Below are 23,825 nucleotides of genomic sequence, written 5' to 3'. Positions count from 1 at the left end.
CATCTACATTGTCAGATTTGCAAAAAAAAAAGGTATTGGAAATGCTCAGTTCACACGGTAGTTCTCTTATTCTAGTGACTCATATATATATATATTGGTTTATGGAATTGTAGCTACCACAAACATGATTTGATGTCACAATTCCAATTGATCACTTATTTGTGCTTCTGCTTAGTCTCAAAAAAAGGCTTCTTTCCTTCTCTTTGTTCTTCCTATAGACTAGCAGAACCTTTTAAATAATTCATTGCTTGGTTAAAGCGTGAAGCATACTAATGGAAGCAATCTATTTACTGCCCCATGTTATGACATGTTAAAATGTGCCAGGAGAGAAGTTCTGCACGTCTCTCTTTCTCAGGCCATCTGGTTGTGGCTCTTGCCATTGGCAGGTTTCAAACAGATGGAGCAGGCACGCAATGTGCTTTGCTGGGATGCAACACGGACCACATGGAATAAGACCAACTTGAGTCCTTGGTCTAAATGCCTTAAATTTGCATGTCATCCAACTGCTGCTGACCTTAATGAAGAAGACCAACTTAAGTCCTTTATCTAACAGAGCCTAGATTGCGAAGTTACCAACCATGGATCATAGCCAATCAATGATTTCTGTGTACCTTGACCACAATGACAAATATCAGCACTTTTTTTTTTGAAAATATAGTGAGAAGCACAATATTTTAGTTCTATTTTAAAATGCCAAAAATATTCATGTTTATATTGGCTCTTTCTCTAAAAAAAAAGTATGTTTTACTTTTATGTAATTTGGTTTTGTTCTTTTTTACATATATGCTTTTTTGCGATAAAAGTCCAAGAAAAACAAAAAAAAAATAACGTGCAATCATTCCTCAAAAGCCCACATTATGTGCCAGAAAATCCTGGGGATTTTTTTACAAAATGATTCCTGATGCAACTGTTTTCCAATTTGCCTTCACAAATTAACCAAGTTTCCCAATCACCCTTACAATTATTGTAAGCACTATCCCACTAGGTGTTGCATTATACTGGTGATGCAAAAGTACATCCAAATTCTAAGAGATTCCTTAGATCTAAAAAGTATAGGTAAAAGTTGATTTGTATTCTCACAAAACTTATTGGAAACCTTATTTATGAGCACTGAGGAGGTCAGAAGCAACCCTATTAGTAATCCATGAACGAGAGGTTCTTTACATGTAGGGGTGTCAACGGGTCCGGTTTGGTCCGGACCCAGATGAGACCAAACCCAGATCTTATTTGAGATGCTGGTACCAGGTCCGGATCTGGGTCCGATCAAGCCGACTAAAAGAGAAACTATATCCAGATCCTATAAGGATTACATGAACCAGACCCAGACTATACCTGATAAATAATATATTTTCTGTGTCTTTTACATTGAAAAATTGTGGATCTTAGTTGGAACTGGGGTCAGGCCTGGGCCTGGTATGAAATTTTACAAACCATACCTGGGTCCATATATTAATTGGACCCTTTGAGTTTGACCTGGATTCTAATCGGACCTCCTTGTTTATCACCGACCCTAGGGTTTGGTAAGAATCAAACCCAACCTATTGACACCCATACTTGCATGCGGTTGGTCAATGATCCCATATATAACTTACCTTATAGATAGGCCCCACAATTTTTTCCAAAATGTTTCATGCTCTAAATGAATGACTCAAAACAAAGCCGAAAACAAAGGTGTTTGACCTCGGCATGCAACTGGGTCGGATCCAAGATGGAGGTTTTGCAATTTTTGGCGGTTCTGGATCCAACCCGTAATGTATTTAGCTGTTTCAGTTCCGACCCATTTGCATCCCCCGTAAGGGTACCCCTGACCTAATCTTCTCTCATTGCTTAGGGATGCTTAAAAATACAAGACACCAATATGGCATTTCATTCGGCAAGTAAATGTATATCAACAATTCCATAAATACCATTTTTTTAAGGATAATTAAACTAGACGGGATGGTATTCCGTCAGAGCACTGCTCAATGCCATTGATCTCAAGATGAACGGCATCCAAAACCTGTACGAATGAGATCCCCATCCAAGTTCGTGTTTCGGTTGAACAGCATCGGAATGGTTTAAAATGAACGGCTCACAATGAGCTTGATCACTGTTTTGATGAATGTCGTTCATTTTTAAGATGAACGACATCCAAGACAGCTCTGACTCCTTCAAATTAAACTGAAATTACAGGTGAAGTTGACGAGAGATCAACCAAAAGTGATTTAAACATAGAAGGGTAGCACCTGAAAACAGGACAAATCCAGCGCATCTGTGAAAGTGACCCACCGAGATGGTGCTATTTGAAACAGATCAGTGAGGATGCATTTACCGATTACTGCTGAACCTTATGTTTGTGTGAACAGGCTAAAAGTGGTTTTATATATATATATATATATATATATATATATATATATATATATATATATATAGAGAGAGAGAGAGAGAGAGAGAGAGAGAGAGAGAGAGAGACGAAACATCAATATTACTAGGACAAAGGGTCAACAAACGTTGAGCCCACGAACAAACAAACAAACCCAAACCAAGGGTCGAAAACACGAAAGCAAACAGAAAAACATAAGGACAGAAGTCCATAAAAGAACGAAAATCCGACAAATTCGGCCAGGGTTAAGAGGAAGAGAGGGCGGGCGGCTGAAGGTGGTGGAGACCAGGGCAGCAGAGGCACAAATTTGCGTACACATCAACCAAGATGCAATGCCCGAGCTTATTGAAAACAACCGATGTTTGACAGAATACCGCATTGTTGCAGGTCATCCAAACAGCCCACCAGGTAGTGAGGAGTCAAGTTCTCCAGATCAGTAGCCATCTCTTGCAACTGCGCACCTGCGGCGGGCCCCACAGAAGATCATGCGCGAATGAGTCCTGTCGCACATTGACATCAAGTTTGTTCCACGTACTCTTGAAGAGATCCACAAAGATGGGGCAGGTCGAAAACATATGATAGGTGGATTCTTCCGCCACATTGCACAAGACGCACCAACTCGAAAGTTGAAAACCCACTCTTTTGAGGAAGTTGTCTGTTTGTACCCGATCATGCAGAATCAACCAAGATAAGAACCGAGAACGCAGAGTTAGGCCTTTAGCCCATAACAAATGCTCAGGTAGCCAGTCAGCTCCAGGAGGAAGAAGAGACTGATAAAGAGATTTGGTGTAGAAAGCGTCGCTAGGTGTAATTGCCCGATGCAAAAACTGGGCGACAGGGTCAGGATCACCCTCATTCATGAGGATGAAAGACATAGCTTTAAGCCACATGTGACACAGGTGCGAAGCAGAAAGCTTGTGATGACGGCGATAAAAAAAAGAATGACTCAAGAGAGCCATATTTAGCATGCAGTAAGGGAGCACAGAGATTGCCAGGACGGTGCGCCATCCAGCATTGCTTCACGATAAGAGCAATACTTCTAAGTCTCGGAGGAAGAATCCCTAGACTCGCCATACACCTAGGGAGCAACAAAGAATTCCAACCCACCAGATGGGCGCTTAGCCATATCAGAGAAAATCCGCCATCAAATGGGAGAATTTCTTCTCCACGCCCGAGGGCATCAAGAACATAGACATAAGGAATACCGGAATAGAGGATAAGACGTGCTTGATGAGGGTAAGCCTACCTACGATGGAAAGGTAAGAAGCCTTCCAGGAAAAAAAATTGGTCTGAACTTTTTGAAGAGTGGCATTCCAAGCGACTGAGAGGATGCGCGTTAGTTGCAAAGGGAGACCCAGATAGGAAATTGAAGGATCCGAAGTAGCGTAGCAAAAAATTTGTTGCTCAATGGCTAGCAAGGAAGGGGGGGCATTAAACATGGACATGCAGCATTTACTATCGTTCAGAGATAAACCTGACAGAGAGAAGAAAAACTGAAGGATGAGCTTGAATCTCAACATTTGCTACACGGAGGCGCGACGGAAGAGGATCATATCATCAACGTAGGTGAGAATATGATGGGAGAATTTCTGAATGACGAGGGGATCAATAAAGCCAGAATCTGCATCCCTCTTGAACAAAACCACGAAGCTCTCAGCAACGACGTTAAATAACAAAGGGGAAAGAAGGCAGCCTTGATGAATACTGCACCCAAGCTTGAACTGTGAGCCTCTAACTCCGTTGATCTTAATCATAGAATGATCATTTGAAACAAGTTTGTGCACCCATCGAGAGAAACGATGACCAATACCAAAGTTGTCAAGCATATGAAATAAGAAAGGCCAATGAACCGAGTTAAAGGCTTTATGGAAGTCGAGCTTGAGAGAGAAAAAAGATTGGCCGCTATATTCAAAGAGTACAAGACTTTCGAGGCCAGGATGAAGGAGTGATGAATCTGCCTAAGGGGGATAAAAGTGAATTGAGAATCTGAGAAGCGACGTCTCTGAGCCTGTTAGCCAAAACCTTAGCAATAATGCGGTAGAGCCCCCTCAAAACTGAAATAGGACAAAATCTCGAGATATAAGAGGATGTCACGTCCTTAGGGATGAGAGAGACAATGGCTAAGTGCATATGGACCGACAACCGACAATTGCGATGGAACTCCATGAAGACTTTGATAACGTCATTCTTAGTGCAGGACCAAAAAATATAGAAGAAGTTCACAAAAAAGCCGTTGAAGCTAGGAGCTTTCCAACCTGACAGGTCCTTAATAGCTGAAAAGATCTCATCATTAGCGAACAGAGATTGCATGGATCTAGATTAAGCTAGGTCAATAGTCTGAATGAGGAGAGGACCAATAGAGCCACCGATGGAGGGCTGGGCAGCATAAAGGACCTTGAAGTAGAGAGAAACCGCGGGGATGCCGTTGTCGGCAGAATAGGTTACTCCTTTAATGGAGATAGAAGGGATAACGTGCCTCCTATGCCAGTGTGAAGCGAAGGAGTAAAAAAATCTGGTGTTGCCATCACCAGCGGCAAGCCAATGCACTCTCGGCCACTGCTTCCATCGAATTTCATCTTTGATCCGCCAGGATTGCAAAAGCAGAGGAAGCTCATCTGATCTGGCTTTTAAGCTTTGAATAGATGAATCAGAAAGGGAGTTCGGGAATGACAAAGAGTGATGAACGACAGACATCTCTTGTTCCCAGGCGTCCAGGTGCTGGAATTTGCTGATGTTATTAGACTGAAGCCAAGCTTTTATGTCGCGGGATAGGCGGAAGAGCTTCACAAGGCAACAGACGGTAGCTCTAACCGCATTGGAAGGGTTGTTCTACGAACGGAAGACCACATATTTGAAATCTGGCTCATTCAGCCACCATTGTTCAAAGATGAAAGACCTAGTAGAGGAAAACCCTTCCCCCTAACGAGTAATGACCTGATTATGGTCAGAGACAGAAGGAGGAAGAAGAAAGCAGGTGATGTCGGGAAGGATCACCAAAAGATCTGGGGAGACGAGCACACGGTCTAGCAGTCTGAAACACAGACAAGATCGTCTATTAGACCACAAGAAAAACTCACCGGCGGGAGGAACAAGGTAGAGTTGGTGCAGTTGGACAAAATCCTGAAAACCCCACATAGATGTCGATGAAGAAACAGAAAGGTTGGAATCATGAATGGACAACAAGCAATTAAAGTTTCCCATAAGAAGGTGCAGCTCCCTAAAAGAACAAAAAACCATACTCAAATCAGTCCAAAAAAGCAGAGTGAAGGTGGGGACGGTTGGGACCGTAGACAAAAGTAACCACAGCATGGGAGACCCCCGCTTTCAAGGGAAGAGCAAATGATAGGGAGAACAAACTTTCGTCAACTTGGGAGATACCCAGAGAAGGCTTACCGATGATAAGAAGACCACCAACGTAGTGAACTGCAGACTTAAAAAAGAAATCGATCCCTCTTTAAATTTTGAAAACAACAGAGCGAGAAACCACAACCATTTTGGTTTCGCATAGGGCAATGAGATCTGATTTTTCTTGGCGAATCCAGTTTGCCAAGAACATACACTTTTCGGGATAGTTCAGTACCTTGATATTTCAGCACAACACCTTCATAGTTGGAAGCTAGCAAAACTTTGAGGGGTGCGAGCTCTCGCAGAACACCTAGGCAAAAAATCAACAAGAGAGGCAGAGCATTGCGGGAAGCGATAGTGCCCACGATGGGCAGAACAGTATCACCTCGGGAAGAAAATAGCTCCAGTACCTGGTGAAGGGGAGGAGGAGGCAGTCGGGCGACCAAGAACGGTCTCCGCTTGGAGAGCCACATAGGAAGGCAAAAGGTCAGAGATCGCAGCAACAAAAGCTAGCATGGCGTCAGAAATATGAATGAGTTGCAAATGGGAAAGAGAGACTTTGAGCAGCCGAGCAGCGTCATCCACGTCAATGCCCAGAGGAGAGGAGGGATGACTGAGCCCTACAGGTGGGTGAGCACCCGCAGGAGAAGAAACGCTAGAGGAAGCGATGTCGGGCTCGCAAGGTGAACCTTGGTCGACCGAGATAAACGAAGAAGGGCAACGAAAAATGGAAACCGCAAGGGGGCGGAGAAGAACCATCATGAGGATAACCATGCTAATAGAGGCGTGACAGGAAATGGTATTGAAAATCATCACATGAACCCAAGGGCCATCAAAACGCCTGCATGAGGAAAAGATCAAGAGCAAATTCCTACACTGAGACTTACGAAGGCTGCACACGACTTCAGAAGCAACCGAAAAGCCTTGCAAAATGGTGCCCAGGGAGAGAGCACGGGCTAATGATGGCCCTACGGCTTTGAGAGGGGGGAATAATGAGACTTGAGCCTGAGGGAGAGCATAGGTGGCACACTGCTGAGCAGGAGAGCCATCATCAAAGGGCGGCAACTCAGAAGCCTCGAGAACGCCAGTCGCGGAGGATCTTGGTGGCTGAGAGGAGCGATAACCAAGAAACCTCCAGAGCGGGAAAAGGAGTGAGGGCGGATACCAAAGCAAATGGAAACTGAGAATACCACCAACCACACCATGAGTCGCCAAAGCACCTTGAGAAGGGGAGGCATGAGATAAATGTGAAAAGGATTGAGGATGCCAAGAGATCCCTTGCAAACCATGAGCATTGGGAGACGAAAGGAGAGAGGATGACTTCCCAGAAAAGCAATCATCGACGGGAGAAATTCTAATGCACTTGGGCACATTACTCCGAGATAGAGATGGTGGTTGAGAGGAGCAGGAACCGAGGAGACCACCGGGCAAGCGGGAGCTGCCACCAAAAAGAGCACCTAATATATTAGGCCCCATTTTTCATTCTGCTATATATTTTTAAGTGTTTTATGATAGATTTGAACAATTAGATGTGTTTAGCATGCTCAAATTAGTGGGAATTGGCTCTTGTATCTTGTTTTTTGGATGAAAAAACATAATTTTATGAGTCAGAAAAAATGGGTACCTTCATAGCCATTGATTTTAGATTACCAAAAAAACCTAGATACAGGTCAGATTTTGGTGATCCAAAAGTCGCTTCCCATTAAACAAAACCTATAGATCACATCTATGGTGTTAGATGTGAAAAAAATCCCAATAATGACATTTTTTGATGGGGCAGAACAAGAAGGTGGGCAGAAGAAGCGCATTAGTCATATATATATATATATATATATATATATATATATATATATAGAGAGAGAGAGAGAGAGAGAGGACCATCCAACCAAAGGAAGGTCCAAAATCTAACTGATCGACGGTGTTCCTTCTCTAACGATCAAGTTTTTCATCAATCAGACTTACTTATTGAACTTTTATCATTCATTTAGTGACATGTTTTAAATGATGTGTTTTTGATATTTAAATGGGTTTTTAAAAGCATTAAAAATCAATGTAAATTATTAAGTGCATTATGAGCCTTCAATTTTTTTTTCATTTTGAAAAACTTATCTAGATGTAGTAAAATATTTGTGTAAAATATATTTCTTACTAAATAGATCATAAAAAACAAATATATAAGGTCCTATTGATGAAAGACTCATTGGAGAAGGAAAGCAATCCATTATCATTGGTTGTTGACTTTAGACCTTCCTTTGATTTGATGTTTCTCATTCCTATATATAGGGTTAATATTGGTTATTAATGAAGGTAAGAAACTAACGAGTAAAAATTACTTTTTTTTTTAATTTTCAATTTTTGTAGATCAAACATTACAGCTGTGATCTACATGGTTACTAGGAAACTTGTTTTGAATCATGTGATTGTGACAAGTAATTAGGTTTTTAAAGGAGTCCAAAATTCAATGGCCTACAATGTGCCAAAATTTTATAACTCAAAAGATCACATTTTTACATTAAAAAAAACTATCTAAGGCTTATCCTTTGCAAACTGACCATGTTGAACACATCTATGTGGTTAGATTGAGTAGATACAATGATTTTTAGCTCATTAGTTTTGTATTTTCATTAATAGCCAATATTTACCCTTATATATATATAATCATTAGAATATGTTGATTGAAAATATGTTTGCGGGAGTGTTTACTAGGTACTTTCCATTTTTTCGTGAATTTGACCTTGCAAATATGTTCAACATGGTCCATTTGCAAAAAATTAATTGTCGGATCATGAATTTTTGATGAAAAATATGATTTTTGGATGCTCGAATATTTACAAGAATTTTGAACCATCGATTTTCAAGCCTTAAAAGATGTTCCTTATGCATCGTAATCGGCTAATTCGAGAGTCAGTCCCTATCAAACCGAGCATGTACATCACATCCGTATGGTGAGATTTAAGAAAAAAACCACAAAAATCTCCAGTAAATATATTCTAGTGACTATATATAGCCAAGTCAATAAAAATTTCACAAACTTTGAGTTTTATTACTTTTTTTTAAAATTTTCACAGTACGGATGTGATTTAGACACTTGGTTTTATAGAAGTAGATTCTTGGATCATCCAATTATGATGTATAAAAAAGATCTTTTAAGGGTTAAAAATCAATGACTTAGAATTTTTATAAATATTCAAGCATAAAAAATTATATTTCATGATCCGATTATAATGATCTAACAATTGTTAGAGTTGATTTCTAGCAAATGAACCACACAGAATGCATCTGCTCGGTTACATTTATAAAAAAAAGCTATGAAAATTTGGATTCATACCAACAAACATATTTGGTTGGTAAACATATTCTAGTTTCCTTATATATAAAAAAAAAGTGGCAGATGGACGCTCAGCGTCAATTTTCACAAAAGACCTTTACTTGCGCACTAAAGTGTGAGCCAATAAAGGTTTGGAACCTTTAACGGCGCACTAAAAGTGCACCAGTAAAAGTATTTTTGCAAAAATTGATGTTGAGCATCCATCCCGCTAGCATTGTGCTCCTAGTTATTGTGCGGCTCTCTCTCTCTCTCTATATATATATATATATACATATATATATATATATATGAGGTAACATTGGGTAATGGTGAGATGAGGTGCAAACACCGTTTTTTTTATTGTTTAGTTGTTTTTCATGAAGCTAACTTTACAAATGTGATTTACATGTTTCACTTAGTGGGAATCGCGTCTTGAATGGTCTGATTAGATAGGCAGTTTTTTATAAGGCCTAAAAATGAGATAGCCTACAATGTTTGATACTTTCGTGGATCATAAAATAGTGTCATTTCATTGAAAAACATGATCCAAAAAGCCGTTCCCACTAATTTGAACATGTTTCATCTATCCATGAGGTCAGATTAGATCAAACAACTTGAGAGTGAAGATCCAGAGGCATTTGTGGCGTCATTACCAAATGTTATACATGATAGTATTATGCTCCAAAATGCCATGTTCAAAATTATGCCATTTGTATCAAAATTCCTCTGAAGTATCTGAAATGGCCTCTTCTAGTGCCTATGCTTCTACTTGTACTAAAACTAAAACGGTTGTCTCTTGACCCCACATGCTGAGGGTGAATGGGTGCCCTAAAGATTAAACCCTAGACAGCTAGATGTAAAAACAAGGAGGGTAAGAGAGATGACTAGGTTAAAAACTTTTATAAAGCAGAAAATCTTTTTTTATGCAAACGAGTTGCCAGACTTTTGGCTTTGGGGACTCTGAGGAAATTGATTTGTTTGCAGGGGAAGCACCACAACTGTGAGCCATGTATTCCTCAGAAAATAATATTTCCCAAAGTATGCGAATGCATGTGATTACACTTTATACTTTACACCCATGAGTGCACAAGCGCATGTGAATGCACAGAGAGAGAGAGAGAGAGAGAGAGAGAGAGAGAGAGAGAGAGAGAGAGAGAGAGAGAGAGAGAACCCAGCAGGTCAGTGCTTCTAGAGATAACTGTTAGGTGATTTACTCAGTAGGTTCAGTGCTTCTAATGACAACAGTTGGTGATTTACTCAGCAGATTCATTGCTTCTAGTGACAACAGTTGGGTGATTTCTTTTTTTATTATTTTTATTAACCAGATGCTGTTACAAAACCTTAAGAAAAAAAAATGCTCCATATTTCAGCAAGACTTCTGGCTATAATACAAGCAGGCTGAGCAGAATATCTAGCACATAACACCTGAAATTTGTACATGCAAACAGATAACCATAAACAAGGAATACTCGATCGTAATTCTGAACTTCCTATTCACACAAAATCCAAATACATGCGTTAGGTATCCAAAACCAATGACTCCAAAAAAAAATCCTGACAACAGCAACTTCTATTTTCACACCCCAAAGCTTGAGTTTGCTGAACTTTGTCCATAGATGAAACTCCTCAGTTAATGCCAGCAAATTGCCCAATCCTCCTATAAATAGTCATACAGCATAAGAAGGTGGTTCCCATCGTTCTAGTTATCAGTCAGATGAATGAAAACAATAAACAGATAAAAGAGCTCAAAACAAAAAGTTAGCACATGGCCTAGGCTAGCTATAGGCCACTAACCAATGAGAATGGTATAAGAAATAGCGGCAGTATATGGGAATGAATGATGAATGAAACAAATAACTAAGATCATGAGGCAAAAAGATGATGGGCATGCAATTATGCACAAAACAACAATTTCGCAGCAGATTTTGAGGAACCGCATCAGAAGGTAGTACTGCTTTCGCTAGCCGATATTGATGATCCTTCTGACTTAACATGTCCACCTCGACTAATATCAAGACCCTGCATGCGGCCAAGGGATTCTTGCTGCGTGTTTTCAGAGAGCGCAAGAGAGTGCGCAAACATTTGGTTGTTCACGGCAAACTGAGATGGATGAAACTGCGGTGGAAGTATGTTATGGTGAGTGGCTTGATGTCCACCTGGAAAGAATGTTGGATTCATTGGTATATGCTGTCCCCCCATGTTGAATGCTTCAGCAGAATTTGGTAATATTTCACCTGTGGCAATCTTAAGCCTTTGGACTTCCTCTCTAAGGGCCTCATTGAGAGCTGCAAGTGTAGACGGTGCCTTAATAAGCTCAATGCTTCGAAGATGCCAAAAGAATATTTCCAAAGAACAGAAATCCAAAGCAAAGATGTATGATCTTCAGAAACTTCATCATAAATTCATAATTCAGTTGAATACCAGAATATGAATAAACCTGATACAGATGCCTAAATATGGCATGCTTTCTGCTTCCTGATTTAGACATATATTTTGAATACTTGGTAATTTTCTTTTTGAAGAAATGCATACTTAGCGAAATTATAAATCAACATCAACAACAACAGATCAAGAATTGTTCCCTCTAAATAGATTGGCTTTGTGAATCTCTCCAGGTTAATGAAGCCTAAAAGTCTTCATACCAAACCTATTTTCCAATTTCATCCATTTCTAACATAAACCAGGTGGATTCATATTTATATCTAGTTTCTTATTGTCAATAAATTGATACACCAAACCAACAGAAGTGCAGCCTTCAATTGTTCTTATTCACTGAGTAGGCTAATTAAGGCTGATCAATTGTTTTAAATTCAAAGAAACTAGCACATAATTTGATTTAATGGTTAACACCCCCACCCCCAACAGCCCTTTCTTCTATCTTAGGTGTAAGCAAATAAGCCAATAAACCCAACCTTAAACAGCAATTTCCCTTGCAAATTTTCCTAATTGCTCACCCTATAGAAGTTGGAACTCAAACACCTTCATAGAAGTACATGACAGAGAATGTAGTTTTTCTGCTTGATTAAGCAATAAGAAGAAGAAAAAAGATGGAGTTGAAAATTGATACAGAAAGAAACAGAAACAACTTAGCCAATGCACTAAAATAATATGGATATTTCTTGGAACAAGAATATAAAACCAGAAATATGAACCTACTGTGAAAAACATCAAAATGTGAAATCAGACATACCATCACGTAACTGAGCTTGTTGTTCCATTGCCTGCAACCGAAGCTTAAGTTCTGCATTCTCAGTTGTCAACCCTGTTGTATCTCGCTGTGCATCAATATCCAACCAATAATATGTAAGGCTATTGAATCTTCAATATGTTCTAAGATGAATACATACTTTGACACCTGATATGTTACAAAAGTTCCACATATGTTGAATTCAATATTTTGATCCAAAAGACGATCAGTTTTGGTGCATTATATCATTGGATTCATGCAGAAACACTAACTCATAAATGCAATCTAGGCTTCATGTGCTTCAAAATTGAAGTGAAGCAAGTTATAAAGTGCAATGTGTTCATTTGAATTAAAGTCCATAAAGGCTTATATAAAAAAAATCCTTCCAAAACAAATTTTTTTCTACCAGCAATAATTAAAATTTCATCTTGGAAGGATTCAAATGTAAACTAATCCATGATGCAAGTAGAAAGCAAATTTGAATTATATTTGAAAACTGACAATAAGTTGTAGCTACCTGGAATAAGGTGAGCTGTGCCGAAAGAGTAGTGGCTTCAGTTTGAAGGGTTTGCACCCTGCGCTCAAGTTCCAATATGTATCGAGCCTTTCTTTCTTTTGAGCGAGCAGCAGATTGACGATTAGCCATAATCCTGAAAACATCCAGAAGGAAATCGAGAACTAAATTTCCATAATAAATTTTAGTCTTTATTTCTCAAACTTTTAGAAATTTGAACAATAATGTGTTGCAAGGGCATAAACAGGATCGGCTAATGTCGTGTCATGGATCACAATGCAATCCCAATCCCTCTCGCTTTTTCAGATACACAGGTGCATCTAGTTACCTCCTAAAGAGGCAACTTGCAGAGACAGACACAAGTTTTTGCATAGAATATTTTTAAGTAAAAATGAGAATAATTCTTTCATGTGAAAAAATTAAAACCAAACAAAGATAATTTGGACAAAAAATAAAGAAAATAAAAATCAGGATACCCGCTCTAAATGCCCGACATCTCCACGATGTGATCCTCTCCTTTATTCTAGCCACGTACCTCCCTTCGATTTGTCACAGAGCTCCGAGGAAAAACTGGAATGGCCATGTCATCAAGAACCACATTGTGATGCATTCTTCATGCTCCACAAGCATTCACTTCCTTTTTCTCCTTTTCATTTCTCTTAACTACACATATCCAGTCATTTTCCATAAGTCTTCCCCTAAAGTTCCCTTACCATCACCCGCTTTCGATTACCCCATTATATCTATTCCCAGTGTTGTAACCTCTCAATCTCTCTAGAACAGTACCCCTCCCCCTTTTCTACGATTTCATTATTTTCCTAATCTGAGATTTCCACAATAAGATCAACCTCAACTTTTGCTGTAGCACCACTTTATTTTAGCTCAACCACTAACTGTTCAGAACTAGTCATCAGAGATCACAAAACCTAAGTAGTTCGGAGATAAGCAGATAATCTTGTAGCAGCACAAGAAATACCATAAGCAGGATCAGGCATTAGGACAGCAACAACAACGCCACTATTACTAATAGAACTACGTCATCATCATAATCATATCAAACAAATCTCGTTTTGATTAGTAACGCCACCACCACCACCACCAACAACAACAACAACAACAACAACAATAAACAACAAAATCCAAAAACTCGATCTACATCAAAAGATACCTCAAGGAAATCCCCATCAATGGACATGTTCATTTTCTTCTCTCCAATGTCACCAAACTTTAACAAATTACTAAGCAAAAACCAAGATCATCCCATATATTACCCAAAAGCCCAAAAACCAAAAGAAGAAAGAAAAGGAAAATAACATCGACCCATACATGAATCGCAGGTCCGCAAAAGAACCACTCAATGAAATCGCCAAGCGAACAAAAGAATCAAATACCCACTTTTACCAACCACTCAATTCGATCCATCAAACCCAAAAAAAAAACACAAGCAAAGAAAGAACCAGAAATCGTACCGCTTGGCTCGCTTGGGATCGATCGCAGCGAGCTCGGCGAGCTTATCGGCGGACATGGCCTTCTTCACCTCCGCCGTGTCCCCAAACAACCCTTCCCCTCTCAGGCACGACGACCCATCGACCGAATTGCTATGCCGGTGCCGCAGATTCCTCTCCGGCCCCGGCATCGGCGCCGACGCTGACGCGCCGCCACCACCACCATCCCCGCCATCACCCACATTCCTACAATCGTTGGACGAGATCTCTCCCCCCTTCCTCCCATCCACCGACCTCGAATCGTTGCTCGTGGTGGACGATCCGAGCTTCTCTATGTCCATGAAGGTGCAGAAGAGGTCCTCCCCCTCCTCTTCCTCCTCCTCCTCTCTCTCCCCACCACCACCACCACAACCACCGCCACTACCGGCCATCCTGATAACGTTGGCATCGGAGGGCACGGCGGAGAAGGCCGTCTCCGGCTCGAATCCGGCGATTTCGCCCGGAAAGAGGCGCAGAGAGGCCTCTGATTGGGATCTCCGGTGCATCATCATGTGCGCATTGCTTGGGGGGAGAAGGGTGAGGGGCGACCGCACATTTAATTTAGTCGGAGGGGGTGGAGACGCAGGGACAGGCGAGGCCGCAGGATTTTGTAGAATGAGATGAATGGGGAGATCACACTTTTCTATTTTAGTTGTTACGGTTATACACACCCCTACATTTCTGCACCCTTTTATCTGTTTAACTAACCCTACATGGCCATGCTAAAGATGTTATGATTTAAGAGAGAGAGAGAGAGAGGTCCTAAACCCTTTTATGTCCTAAACACTAGAAAAAAAAAAGATGGTTGCAGTTTTTTTTAGCTTTAGTTTAAATTTTTAAGCATTTATCATTGCTTATTACAATATAGTTTAAATCAATTTAATTTAACTAAAATTATGATTTTTTTATCATCAAGTTTGAAGGCGGTAGTATGAGCCCTTGACGTTTTATGGATCTCACAATGCATCTAAACGTGGAGGGCATCTCATCTCATGCATGTTTCCTCTCTCTACACATATATTTGCAATAGTCTACTGTAAATACAATCGACTTAGCAAAATTGGCAAAAGCCTTTTTTTTTCTCACATCTAACACTATACATGTGATCTACATGTTTTATTTATTAGTAACCAGTTTTTGGATCACTGAAATTTTGCATGTATATGGGTTTTGTTTGCAATCCAGAAATCATAAATCATTTTTTTTTACTCATAAAAACTTGTTTTTTTCATTAAAAAAACATGATTAAGAGTTGTTTCCTACTAAATCGAACATGCTGAGTACAATTAATTATTGCAAATATAAATCCTTATATATATATATATATATATATATATATATATATATATATATATATAATGCCAATACCAACACATGTTGACTGTATTTCATAACATAATATGGTACACTAATAATTTTACATACACCCAATCTCCAAATACAAAATAGGGCAAATTGGATAGCTGGATGCTTAGGTCAAATTATTTTGAGCAAGAGGTCTCGGGATCGAATCTCATGCTGGCAGTACCTTGCCAATATTAGATAGTTCTAATCTCCCAAAGCTAAATGTGCCAAATTAAAAAGGTGGATGGTTAGGTCACATTATCATAATAAGCAAGGGACCTAGTGTTCGAAATCTGCGGGTTATCATCTTACTTGACTGTTGAGAAGGAAAAAAACTGTTTTAACATGTGTTTTTTTCAACAGAGAAAGCTGGGGTTAGGCAGACCCCTTACCAGTAATACAACCGTACCATTTGGGATTCGAACTTGCAACGTCCCAACGCAAGGTGACGTGCACCAACTGCTCCTGTCAGACAAGCGGAACCACTTGGTAATGTTTGGCATGTTCTACTCACTATTTTCATGCATTAAATTGATTTCAATTTGATGTTTTGGGATATTTTTAAATCAGTCATCATCTGCATCAACTATGAGTTTTTCTTTATGATAAGGAACACCTCTGGTTACTTGGGGCGTGTTTGCATGGCACGAAAGAGGAAGCCACGGCACCTCTTTCACGGTTTCCTCTTATGCAGAAACAGAATCGGATCTCCCACGGGAATGCTTTCCTTGAAAAAGGGGGGTCCAGCATGCATTTTGGCATGCTCATCGATGCAAATCCACCATCTCATGTTTGTTTCGGCATTTTGGCCCCACAGAAACGGATGCCCATCAATGTGTTTCTGCGGAAAAGCGGAGTTTTTCGTGACAAGCAAACAACCCATTAATGGACATCCTTGCAGGGTAAACCCCATGTGAGATCATTGACACCTAAGTCCTTGTAGAGTCCACAAGTTAAAGGCATCTGCACACCCAGTGAAAGTCGAACCTAGAACAAAAGAGTCAAACACCTTTTCCTTAGGTCAGACGACCTGAGTGGGTGTGTGCATGAATTATGGGTTGCTGCTTTTTTACAATATTGAAAATCAAATTTTATAACATGTTAGGAGACAAATTAATCCACCTGATGTAATAATTAAACCGCGTTAAACACATTTGTAGACTGATCCATGGATCTATGCCAACAAGGGTATGTACAATCATATGGTATCATTATCATATAATTGTTTATAACTAGATTAGTATGTATATATATATATATATATATATATATATATATAGGAAAATGGGTCCGTGCTAAACCATGACGGTGCTAAACAACATGTTAAATGGGCTTTTGGGGCTTCTTTGGTGCTTTTTATGCAGTTTCGGTCGCATAAATGTGTCATGGTCAATTTACTAAGAATCTACACCTGGATCATGTGTTTTCGATGAAAAGAAATGGTGTTTGGGGCCTCCAAAATTTACCAAGAGTTTAGACTGTTGATTTTTTGAATTAAAAAAAAAAAACATATCCATGTGTTGGAATCAAACGTTTCAAGAGCTGATCCGGTAAAATCAAGTATATAGATCACATCTATACAATTAGAATTTAAAAAATAAAATAAGCCTGAAAAACTTATTTAGCATGGGGTTTAGCACCAAATTTGTTTAGCACCGACCCATTACTATATATATATATATACCAAATGAGTTTTTCAGGTTTTTTTCTATTTATTTTTTTAACTTTAACCATACAGATTTGATCTATTTTCTTGATTTTATAGGGATCAGCTCTTGAAGTGTTCGATTCCGACACATGAGTGAGTTTTTATAACATTCAAAAAATCAATGATCCAAAATCTTTATAAATTTTTAAGGCTCTAGATATCATTTTTTCATCAAAAACACATATGTCGTGCTTGGATTCCTCGTAAATCGACCATGCCCAACACATTTATGGGGTCGGAACTACAAAAAAACACACTAAAAGAACAAAACCATTTAGCACGTACACACACACACACACACACACATATATATATATATATATATATATATATATATATATATATATATATATATATATATATATTAGGGCTGTCAATGGGCGATTTAACCCGGAACCGACCTAGACCAAACCCTATAGGATCTGGTGACAAATAACAAGACACGATTAAGACCTGGGTCCGAACTCGAAGGTTTGATTAATACATAGACCTGAGTATAATTTGTGAAATTTTATACCAGACCCGAAAAAGAACCGAGTTTCGATTAAGACCCGTAATTTTTCAATGTAAAATGATAAAAAACGTTATTTTATCGGGTATGGTTTGGGTCTGGTTCATGTAGTTCTTATTGGGTCCGGGTATGGTTTTTCATATAGTATACCCAATTAGAACCCGGTTTAGACTCGATACCATATCTGAAAATCTGGTCAAAGTCTTGTTCCACCTGGGTCCAAAACAAACCCGAGCCATTGACACATGAAACATGCTATTGGTAATAAATCCGTGCTAAATGGGCCCAGTGCTAAACATGCTATTGGATTGGAATCAATTCTTGGAGCGTTTAATTCCATGCTTGGATGGGTGTTTATAAGGTTTAAAAAATTAATGGTGTGCAAACTTTATAAACTTCTAAGGATCTAAATACCGAATTTTCATCCACAATGCATGATCTAAGTGTCCATTTCTAATAAATCAATCATGCTTAATGGTTAAAATTTTGAAAAAACTTCAAAAATCCAAACAAACGATTCATTTAGCATAGTCTCATATTTTAACACCGATATTATATAAAGAGTGAAAGCGGAATGATTTGATGGTCGCGTGCCCAAAAGCTGCAAAAATGACATTTAGCAGCGGCCTTAGTGAAAAAAGTTGAGCTGACTGCAACTGCTGACGGTGTGATCAACAGACGATTAGCACCTACCCTCATTATTTATTTATGTAGAGTGTTCTGTATAGCTGCTCAATCCATATGTGTTCAACCCAAGGTGAAGTGCATTTACTGTCGATCGCGCGTGAGGAACCTTCAATGCACGAAAATAAAAAACCATCGTGCAAAAAATGCAAAAAGATTCCTTTAGCAGCGCTGCTAAATGCACAAAATGCTGCATGGGTCCGGTTCAGCTTTTAGCGCCGTTTCAAAGTGACGCTAAAAGGTGAAAACACACACAAAAAACATGTGTTTTTTTGCTCATTTTTATGTGGTGACCGTCGCAATGGATGGTCAGCTCGATTGAGTGTGGATTGAGCACCTACCAATTTTTCTCGCTTCACTATATATATATATATATATATATATATATATATATAGAGAGAGAGAGAGAGAGAGAGATCAACTGTTAGAAGGATGAAGAGTGCAACTGGAGTGTTGTGCGATCGTAGAATGTCATTGCGGTTGAAGGGAAAGTTTTATAGGACGACTATTAGGCCCGCTTTACTATATAGTACGGAATGTTGGGCTGCCAAGAGACATCATATTCAAAAAATGAGTGTAGCTGAGATGCGTATGCTGAGATGGATGTGTGGAAATACAATAAAAGATAAGATTCAGAATGAGGACATACGTAAGAAGGTAGGCGTTGCACCCATTGAAAATAAGATGAGAGAGAATCGTTTACGGTGGTTTGGACATATTCGACGAAGGCCTAATGATGCTCCAGTTAGAAGGATGGAGAAATGAAAAAATATATTAGTTAAAAGAGGTCAAAGTAGGCCTAGGAAGACATGGATGGAGGTGATAAGAAAGGATATGAATGCTTTGAACCTCACCGAGGACATGGCATTGGATAGAAATGAATGGAGGAGAAGGATTCATGTGGAAGACCCATAATGATTTTCTTTGTTGGTTCATATCGCCGACCCCAATTGTTTTGGGATGAAGGCGTAGTTGTTGTTGTAGAGAGAGAGAGAGAGAGAGAGAGAGAGAGAGAGAGAGAGAGAGAGAGGTCCGGTTAAAGGAGCGTCATGGAACTGGGTAACTACTCAAGGGACCTAGCAGTGAAAGTCCAGAAGTGGACCCAATGGGTGAGGGCAACCTTGTAAATATTTCAAAGTAGGATATGGAGAGGGAATGAGTTAGACTTGGACCCAACCCATTTTGGTCCTCCAATTAGGGTAGAATTAATAAAGATGATGAAGGCTTGTAGAGACATTGAGAACGATTAATGCAAAAAGGGTTCTCTCTCACCCTAACCTCCGTCTTCCTTCGTTCCCATCTTCTTCTCCAACCTCTTCTTCTTCATTCTTCCCTTCACTGAGATCCTTGTCCGCAAGAGGATATGGCACCAACCTAAAGGTCGATTTGGGGGTCAAAGAAAGAGAGAGAAAGATTTGACCCTCCCACCTAGGTATTAGGGGTGGGGCGCATCAGGTCGACCCGGTCTGTTTAGAGCTCGGCCCATTGGGCTTTAAGTGCAGCCCGGCCCTTTTATTAATGGGTCAGGTTTTGGCCTGTTTCTTAATGGGCATGGGTTTAAAGAGCAGCTCATGACCTAGCCCATTAACCCAATAGGCCAATATTTAACGGGTTGGTCCAGCCTGACCCAAACCCATTTGTAGGTTATTTTGGAATGAAGTTCATAAATTAATTCTTCTAATACAAAAAATAATGAATTAAATAAAGAATTAATGCACTCAACTAATTAACATTTTATTTTTTATATTCAATGCAACTAATTAGCTAAATAGTAATAGTTACCCAGTTACTATGCAACCAACTACTAAAAATTTAAGTGGTAGCTTAGGCCCATCTGGTTGGCCTGGTAGTCCGTGAGCCTTCCCAAGCCTGTCTTATGTATATAATGAGCCGGATTTTGGCCCAGTAACTAATGGGTCATGACCTAAAACCTTGACTCAAACTCACCTATGGTGGGCTGGGTCAGCTTACCAATGTTGTAAGTGGGTGAATGGACTACATAGTTGCCAATGTTGTAAGTGGTTAATTTCTGAATTCTGATTTATTAGAAATTTTAAATGTGTTTTGCGTTGCTTCATTATTATATAACATGCACTTGAGCGAACTATTTTTTCAATGAAAAAGTTTAAATATTTTATTGTAAAAAATTACATGCAATATGAGCCATTGATATCTTTATTCTTTTAAGAATATCTGTAAATACAAAAATTCTCTCATGTAATGCATGTGTTCTACTAAATTAAACTATAAAGCTTATTTGTAGGGTCTGATTTATACACATAGAATGAAATTGAAAGCTAAAACTGATTAGGAGGGACCAATTATTTTATATGACGCGTTCTTATGTCACATATAACATATAGCATTGAGACAAAATACTTTATTGTGCTGCATTTTGTTTAAATAAATAAATTAATCTCACTTTTGGAAGGTGGAAAATAATTCACTTTCATATGGAAATTAATATTTGCTTTTACAATAATAAGTTGAAATCAGATATGAACCTATTACCCCAAATCAATGGGAAATTGGATTTTCGCTGACGAGACTTTTATGGAATTTCAAGTCACACCTCGCCCCTTGTGACTAATTCTTAGGAAAGCTTTTCTTTCCCCTAATTCGTGCAATGTTCCCTCTCTTTCTCTCTCTCTCTCAAATTGTACATGGGTTGGCTATAAAAATTAATGTCTTGTTAAATAGAGCCATGATTTGGATTTGATATTGAATCAAATACTTATTCAATTGGATTTAATTAATTTTCCCCATCGATCTCTCTACGACATTATCCTCATTTGTATGCTTCATGTGCTCTTAATAAAAAAATTCTTCTTCCTAAAAAAAGGATTTTATCTTTAACTAAACAAATAATAATAAATCTAACTTATTTTTATATGAAATTCGATCTAATTTGGAAAAAGGCTTTCTCTAAAAAATATGAAAGGCTTAAATGTCTAGCCCGCAGATGAATGAGAGAGTAACCCGCTAGGAGACTAGCGGCCTTAGCTCTATAGCATAGGCTGGGCAAGAAGTGAACACAATAGCATTTGGTGGTGTTGGTAAAACTGGCCTGCGTTCAATCACGATTTTAAGAGAACACTATTAGCATTTTCACAAAGAAAACACGTACAAGATGTTCCCAAAAAATCTGGTTTTTCATTCAAAACACTTATGTCATTCCATAAGTTTTACATGGTTAAATAAAAAATGAGAAAAGACAGAGAAAATCCCAACGTCTACCCATATGCAATTTAAATATCTACTTTGACTTTAATTAACAATATTAAAACAACTACATATTTATTAAAACATCTTACCTAACCCAACTAAAACATTAAAACTAACCTATTCTATGGAATGGAAAGACATTAGAGAGAAGTCCCAATGTCTTTCTATTTTGGGTTCTAAATGCCACCACCCCATTGGAGGGTCCTTAGGCTTAAAGGCTTAATTGGATCCAAATCAGACCTAGCTAGGTTCAAACCTGCTTAAGGGCTAAATTACCTAACCCTGGATAAAAAAAACTTAAAAATTAAAAATTAAAATTTTACAATATCTTCAAAAGTCTGAACTTTGACACACAAATCAAAGCAGCAAAACTCGTTGCATCAGCTCCCCCATATGTACAAGGGAGTATACCTAGCTGACCTTATGGCAAGGGACGCCCCCCCTTTAGGAAGAGGAAGGCTATTAAAACCCCTCTCATAGCTTCTCTCTCTCCTCCCAACCTAGCCGACCTCTCCCTCTCCCTCTTTTCTTTGGATCGTCCTCTTCCCTCATGTCTTCCCCTCCGTGTGAGAGCTCCATCGATGTTGAAGGTTGCAACTAGATTGTTGACGATAACCCTTCTCACCTCTCTCTCCTTGATTTACGAGATCTGATCTCGACGGTTACAGAAAATATCTCACGTATCAAGTTGGTTATGGAAACTGTATATCGCACCGCTATGATTGTTTCCAAGTTAGTTATATGATGTGTATTATAAATATTGTGTCCTTGATGATTCAAATAATAAGAGAAAAAAAGAGAGCGAGAGTGTTTGCCGTGGATGTAGGTCTAATATGACCGAACCACGTTAATTCCTTTTTGTGGCAAATCGTGTTTGTGATCCATCTGGTACACTGTGTAAATCGTTACACAATGATACCTGCAAATCGCTTCCTGTCTACATATCGCTACATGGTGTGTGAGTCATCTCAATAAATCGCTATATGACAATCTCTCATAAATCGCTACATGGCGATTTCTCATAAATCGCTACATGGCGATCTCTCATAAATCGCTACATGGCGATATCTCGTAAATTGCTACATGGTATCAAAGCCTAGTTGATCTTTGGCTGTTGCGTCTTCCTCTCATTCTTATCAAGTCTTTCTGGCAACTGTGTGTGATTCCTCTTTATGGCAAACAGCTCGTCAAGACAACCTCAATCTCCATCATCAACAGAGTGAATTCTCATTCAGGATCATGTACCTAATACAAAAATTACATCGATATTATTGAATGGTACAAATTATCTTTCGTGATCCAAATCGATTTCCCTATACTTAAGCGGTAGATCTAAACTCAAATATATTAATGAAGAAATAACTAGGCCAAGCATAAATGACCCCAAATATCGTGATTAGAGATCTGTCAATGGCCTTGTTATGTCTTGGCTTCTTAACTCAATGGAAAATCGAATTGTTGAGGGTTTCTTATTTTTAAATACCACTCAAGAAATATGGACCACTGCTGAAGAAATGTATAGCGAGCAAAACAATATAGCTCGTATGTATCAATTGTCCTGCGAGATTCATAACCTCAAAAAGGATACTCAAGGTTTCTCTGACTTTTTTGGAAAAATGAAGCATCTATGGGATGAATATGAGTCATATACATCCACATGCATGGATATGATTTCCTTTAAAAAGCTTCGTAAAAAGAAAAAGCATTCCAATTGCTCGTTGAGCTTGGGAATGAATTTGATCAAGTTCGAAGCCAGATCTTGTTATCAACTGAATTACCATCGGTTAACAATATATGCTCTATCATAATGAAAGAGAAAACTCACTGTTGAGTAATGAATGTAGAGAAGTCTCTCCCTGAAGCATCCGATAGAGATCTTTTTTCTGATGATGTAGCTTGTGCAGCAAAAAACTATGAGTCATCAGGCCTCAAAACAAGAAACAAGATTTCTTGTACCTTTTATAAAAAAACTAGACATACTCGAGATAGATGTTGGAACCTTCATGGTAAACTAGGAACTGCTTCAGTTCGACGTCCCCATGAAGTCGCACCATCTAGTCATGTGGCTACCACTTCAAACCCGAATGATAAAGTTAGCTCAGAAGATTTGTCTACTCAATTGAAAAATATTATCGTGCTGCTTAAAATCGTTTG

At 38.9% G+C, this 23,825-nt stretch overlaps 1 protein-coding gene across 1 annotated transcript; it reads right to left on the bottom strand.

Annotated features, from left to right (window-relative positions):
• Positions 1-10,487: 10,487 nt before the first annotated feature.
• LOC149820614 (transcription factor RF2b-like) lies at positions 10,488-14,775 on the bottom strand. The gene is made up of 4 exons (XM_089982887.1): positions 14,185-14,775; positions 12,719-12,851; positions 12,205-12,289; positions 10,488-11,299 (listed from the first exon to the last, which is right to left on the bottom strand). The coding sequence occupies exons 1-4, from the start codon at positions 14,709-14,711 to the stop codon at positions 10,953-10,955; spliced, it is 1,092 nt and encodes a 363-aa protein (XP_089839013.1). The 5' UTR covers positions 14,712-14,775; the 3' UTR covers positions 10,488-10,952.
• Positions 14,776-23,825: the final 9,050 nt, after the last annotated feature.

Source organism: Nuphar pumila, chromosome 12 (genome assembly GCF_984573655.1).
Source record: "Nuphar pumila chromosome 12, dmNupPumi1.hap1.1, whole genome shotgun sequence".
Classification (NCBI taxonomy): Eukaryota; Viridiplantae; Streptophyta; class Magnoliopsida; order Nymphaeales; family Nymphaeaceae; genus Nuphar; species Nuphar pumila.
This window is presented reverse-complemented; position numbering and strand designations above follow the sequence as displayed.

Bases quoted from the DNA above. Each gene is read 5' to 3' on its own strand.
- LOC149820614 (XM_089982887.1), bottom strand. From the start codon at position 14,711: ATGATGATGCACCGGAGATCCCAATCAGAGGCCTCTCTGCGCCTCTTT. The intron at 12,852-14,184 runs GTACGATTTCTG...GGATGTTTTCAG, and splicing joins GATCCCAAGCGAGCCAAGCG to GATTATGGCTAATCGTCAAT. The intron at 12,290-12,718 runs GTAGCTACAACT...ATTGATGCACAG, and splicing joins CACAGCTCACCTTATTCCAG to CGAGATACAACAGGGTTGAC.